This window comes from Gigantopelta aegis, chromosome 4 (genome assembly GCF_016097555.1).
Source record: "Gigantopelta aegis isolate Gae_Host chromosome 4, Gae_host_genome, whole genome shotgun sequence".
Taxonomy (NCBI): Eukaryota; Metazoa; Mollusca; class Gastropoda; order Neomphalida; family Peltospiridae; genus Gigantopelta; species Gigantopelta aegis.
The window spans coordinates 54,193,508-54,199,265 of NC_054702.1; the positions used below are offsets into that span (position 1 = coordinate 54,193,508).

Below are 5,758 nucleotides of genomic sequence, written 5' to 3' on the forward strand. Positions count from 1 at the left end.
AATGTCCATAAGGCCTTAGTACATAACCTTAAGCAGAAACTGGCTGCTCACTGATTCATCGTGGTTTGTTTTAGAATGTCCTTAACACATCAATACATAACCGTAAGCTGCAAATGGCTCCTCGTGATTCACCGCGGTTTGTGTAAGGGTGTCCATAACGAGTCTGTACATAACCTTAAGCTGCAAATGGCTCCTCGCTGATTCGCCATGGTTTGTGTAAAACAAATCCACAACATGTCGATATATAATATTAAGCCGCAACTGGTTCCTCGCTGATTCACCGTGATTTGTGTAAAGGTGTCCATAACACATCGAAACATAACGGTAAGCTGCAAATGGTTCCTCGCTGATTCACCTTGGTTTGCGTAAGCATGTCCGTAACATGTCTGTATATAACCGTAACATGCAAATGGTTCCTCGCTGATTCACCGCGGTTTGTGTAAGCATGTCCATAACATGTCTGTATATAACCGTAAGCTGCAAATGGCTCCTCATTGATTCACCTTGGTTTGTGTAAGCAATGTCCATAACGTGTCGGTACATAACCGCCGATTCACTGTGGTTGGTGTAAGGGTGTCAGTTGTGAACCAGACAATGACCTTGACCTGTAGTGTGCCCATTGCTCACTGTGGTTAGTGACGGCTGTATAGTGGATTGTACAGTCTGTGCTAAGTTCGCAGTGGTGTCATCGGGGCTGTTGCAACACAATCTTTTTAGAACACGTCGGACTTCAGGCAGGCGCCAACAATATATTGCAGGGTTTATTGCTCCGTTGACCATCAAAATAGATATAGCAAAGGACAGATATATCTTCCATTTGTAATCTTTTGTCATGTCTGGTTTGAGGGTTGCCACAAAATAACCTAGATATAAAGGAGTGACGCATACCACAAACGGTAGCACAATGGCCGAAGTAGTCATGATGGCTTTTATATTCATTCGCACTGCGGTTTTCAACTGGGACGACCCAACTAAGTTGGGGACTATCTTCGTGATGTGTCTTTTCGCCAGACAGAACATGATCACCTGACTGGTGACGATGATCACGACCAACGAACATCTGACTATCGACAGAATGGTGTACGTCGCCATCGACGCCATTTTGGAAAAATGGCAGACGTTCTGGTCGTTTCCGGCCGCGTAGGCTGTGGTGGTGACGAGCACAGACAGAAGCCACTCCAGCACGTGGGTGCAGACGAAGAACGCCCTGCTGGCGAAACGCCTGTAACCGAAAGGGTGGAACAGGGCGAAGGTTCGATCGAGGATCAAGGTGGCCACCGTGGCGAGTGTCGTGATGGTGAGGGAGGTGAGGACGATGTGGCGCATCCAGCACTCGAAGGAGACCTCGCCGAACTGGCTGATGTCGATGACGATGGAATGGTAGGTGAACACCAGGCCACACAGGACGTTGGCGATGGAGAGACTCGTCAGGGAGTATCGGAGCGAGGTCTGCACGGACGGGGCGTGTCGCAGGGCGTACAGGCTGACCCCGTTCTCGACGAACACCAGCATCCCAATGGTGACGCGAGCTGCCTTCTCTGCCGGGGCCAGTTTGAAGGGGCTGGAATCGTTGCTGGGAAGTGTTGGCGTCAGTTCGGTCATTCTTGTTTGTTTTTTTATCAGGTCTTGGAAAAAGAAGAAAATAATGAACGAATGAATCAATGAATGTGGAAAAAGAAGAAATTATTGAAATAATGGATGGATGGATGGATGAATGAATGATTGATTGAATGAATGAATGAATGATTGATTGAATGAATGAATGAATGAATGAATGAATGAATGAATGAATGAATGAATGGATGAATGAATGAACAAATTAATTAATTAATTAACGTATGGAATGATGGGAGGATGGATGTATGAATGCTTAAGAAAACAGCCGCAAAAAAATAAAAAACCTGCTACCGAACTTAAAATAATAGTATGAAAGAAAAGAAAACTTTTATTGTGATGAAATTAGGTAACGGTTGAAATGCATTGAGCAACTGTTGCAAAAACCTAACTTTAATATCAGAAGAGATTTTTAAACATTTTGAAAAAAAAACAGTCTATCATATTTATTTATCAATTCATATTAATGCATTAAAAACCACGGTATTTTTGTGTGCGATGGACCCGATTTGGGATACTAAATGAGTTTCCTTTTCTTGTTTAATTAATGAATGAACAAAGCAACTGGCTAATAATGTTAAACAAAGGACCAGGAGTAAACGTTTGTACGTGAATAATACAACGCATTTTGTTCAAACGATTAGAAGACAACCATGGTCAGATTAACAATTATTAGGAATATCCTATTTCAATGATAAATGTTTTTTAATAATAATAAAACTTAAAACAGGTTTTATTACCGAGCATGATGGAATATCCAATTTTTAACGATTAAAAATAATAATAATAATAAAACTTAAAGTGACAGAGCCTAGGTTTTAAACATCACCGTGAATTTTTCACGATTAGAGCTATTTTTTAATAACAGAAATGAGACATCACTTAGATGTTATTGCTTAAATTATCCATTTCCGGACATCCGAAGTGTTTCTGATCATCGTGGTGTTTCTAATACCACAAAATGCATTTTTCATATACATTGAAATTTAAAAAATGCACGTGCGTCTGAAAAATACATGTTATGGAGACGAGCTCTGGTCTATATTTAAGAATATTTAAATGTTTCAACGACATAGACTCTTGTTTCACTTTATTGCAACTGTCTTAAGCACTCTATTGTATGGAGCAGAATCCTGCAAAACGACCAAGACATCGGTCAGAAGTTGGAGGTCTTTCAAAATCGGTGCCTTCGCAAGATTCTGAATATCTTCTGACCCAACATCATAACCAATGAAGAACTCCATAAACAAACCTCCACATAGTCATTGGTATCGGAGATCAAGCGCCGAAAATGACGGTAGATTGGCCATGTCATCAGAATGCCTCAAACAGCCCTACCAAGAGTGGCACTCCGCGATGGACTCCTCCTGGAAAAAGGAAACGAGGAAGACCGAAAGAAACACGTAGGAGGACAGTAGAGAAGGAAATTCGAGAGGGCAATCTGAGCTGGGAGCTGTTGGAGAAGCTGGCAAAAGACAGGCATCAGTGGCGATCTCTGGTTACAGCCTTATGTGCTTCAGATTAAGTACGTTACGGATTGAAACTAGACTGAAACCCTAGTTTCAGCGAATGAAAATGGACACTAAGTTTAGTTAATCTTACAAACCTGCAACACATTGGGATACAGTTACAATAGTATGAAACAAGAGTCTGCGAGGTTGAAACGGTCAAATACCCTTACAAATAGACTAAAACTCGACTCCATAACCGTTACTTCTCAGACGCACGTGTGTTTTTAAAAATGTGAAAAATGCATTTTGTATATTAAAAATATCAGGATGATCCGAAACACTTCGTATATACGAAAATATGTAATATAACCAATAAAATATAAGTAAAGTATTATTTCAATTATCAAAAACGACTCCAATAGTGAAACATATGCCTTGTGTTTAAAAACTAGGGCCTGGTACTTTAACTTTTATTACTAAGTATGAAAGAGTTTCCGATTTTAATTATTAAAAAAAAAAATTATAATAAAACTTAAAACATACCTTTTATTACCGAGTATGATGGAATATCCGATTTTAATTATAATATTAAAAAACCCAACTTAAAACATACCTTTTCACTCCTTTTGGTAATCATGAACTTGTGTTGGCTGTAGCTGTCTATTGATGCTTAATACTGTAGAATGGATGGAGGATTGGTTGTACCTGTCGATTTTGTATGTATACATATCCTCCGGGGTCAGTAGGGATTGACATTTTTGATGCAATACATTGGTCTTTTATTACCCACAGTAGTATTAATTTCCGCTGCAATAACAATAACCATCGTTTATATGGGACTCGAGAGGATTTTCGGAAACCGAGTCCGTGAAGCCGAAATGTTATTATTAAGCCATTGATACAAATTTACACAATTATAGCCACAGGTAATGGCCACAATCGGTTTGATTGTAGTTGTGATGATGTCAGAAAGTGAATATAAAATAAGACAAGATTATGTCGATAAGAAACATGCCGTGAATTATTAATCTAGTAGTTCCATAAACAACACAGTTTTTGTTTTGTTTTTTATAAATTATTAATTATGAGGGGTCCGGTTTTGTTATTTTTTAGTTTTGGCCGATCGATTTAGCTGGGGGCGGGAAGTAGCCCAATTGTAAAGCGTTCGCCTGATGCGCGGCCGGTCAAGGACCGATCCCCGTCGGTGGGCCCATTGGACTATTTCTCGTTCCAGCCAGTGCACCAAGACTGGTATATCAAAGGCCGTGGTATCCTGTCTGTGGAATGGTGCATATAAAAGATCCCTTGCTACTATATAATTAAAAACTGTAGCAGGTTTCCTTTCTATGACTACACATGTCAAAATGACCATATGTTTGACATCCTGATGTTTTTAATATCACAAAATGCATTTTTCATATTTTTCAAAACACACATGCGTCTGAGAAGTAACGGTTATGGTCGATGATTAATAAAATCAATATAGTGGTGTCGTTAAACAACAACAAAAACAAAACGATTTAGCTGGAATAACTCCATCGATAGCAGGTTTTGTAAAACGGATCCCTGGGGTGAGAAGTAATCGACACCCAATAGTCGGATGTTATACTCGTTAACCCATATCTCTTACGGGGGCGGGACGTAGCCCAGTGGTTAAGCGCCTGCTTGATGCGCGGTCGGTCTGGGATCGATCCCCGTCGGTGGGCCCATTGGGCTATTTCTCGTTCCAGCCAGTGCACCACGACTTGTATATAAAAGGCCGTGGTATGTACTACCCTGTCTGTGGGGTGGTGCATATAAAAGATCCCTTGAAGTGGCGACAGCGGGTTTCCTCTCTCAATATCTGTGTGGTCCTTAACTATATGGCTGACGCCATATAACCGTAAATAAAATGTGTTGAGTGCGTCGTTAAATAAAACATTTCCTTCCTTCCATATCTCTTACCGGTCTGACACGGGTATAGACAGACTTTCAGTACTAATCAAAGACACCACTAGAGCACATTGATTAATTAATCATCGGCTATTGGATGTCAAACATTTGGTAATTCTGACTCGTAGTCATCAGAGGAAACCTGTTACATTTTTTCTAATGCAGCAAGGGATTTTTTATATGCACTTTTCCACAGACAAGAAAGCACATACCACGGCCTTTATCCAGTTGTGGTGCAGTGGTTGGAACGAGGAAAAAAACAATCAGCTGAATGGATCCACCGAGGTGGTTCGATCCTGCGATGCAAGCACCTCAAGCGAGCACTCAACCGGACTGAGCTAAATCCCGCCCCACTTCTGATGGAGTTGCCAAGGACGGACCCGTTAAAAACAATTTCGGACTTGGTGGCAGATATACGTATTATAAGCAGGCGCGTATGCAGAAAATTGTGAGGAGGGGTAGGATTAGACTGTGGTGAGCGACGTTTTTAAGGCTTATATAGATTGAATGTGGGGCGTGCATGCGTTCCGACAGTTGCATCTGATGAGTGTATGTCACCAAATCAAATCCCATAAATGACAATAGTAACACATGTGGGTAAAACTCCTATATGCAGCGTATCAATCGACATATACACCATGGTTATAAATACTACCATCTTTCACTCTTAAAGTGAATCAGGAAAGGTGGGGGAGGGGAGAGGAGGGACCGCCTGCACTGGCAGGTGCAAGGGAGCACCAGCAGCCCGATCGAATCGGTAG

General features: G+C 41.0%; 1 protein-coding gene across 1 annotated transcript; it reads right to left on the bottom strand.

Annotated features, from left to right (window-relative positions):
• Nucleotides 1-576: 576 nt before the first annotated feature.
• Nucleotides 577-1,602, bottom strand: LOC121369888 (melanocortin receptor 4-like). The gene has a single exon (XM_041494965.1). It carries the CDS (start codon nt 1,600-1,602, stop codon nt 577-579), a length of 1,026 nt encoding a protein of 341 aa, XP_041350899.1.
• Between the last annotated feature and the right edge of the window lie 4,156 nt (nt 1,603-5,758).

What these genes read in the sequence shown, in the direction of transcription:
- LOC121369888 (XM_041494965.1), bottom strand. Translation starts at nt 1,602, where the DNA reads ATGACCGAACTGACGCCAACACTTCCCAGCAACGATTCCAGCCCCTTC.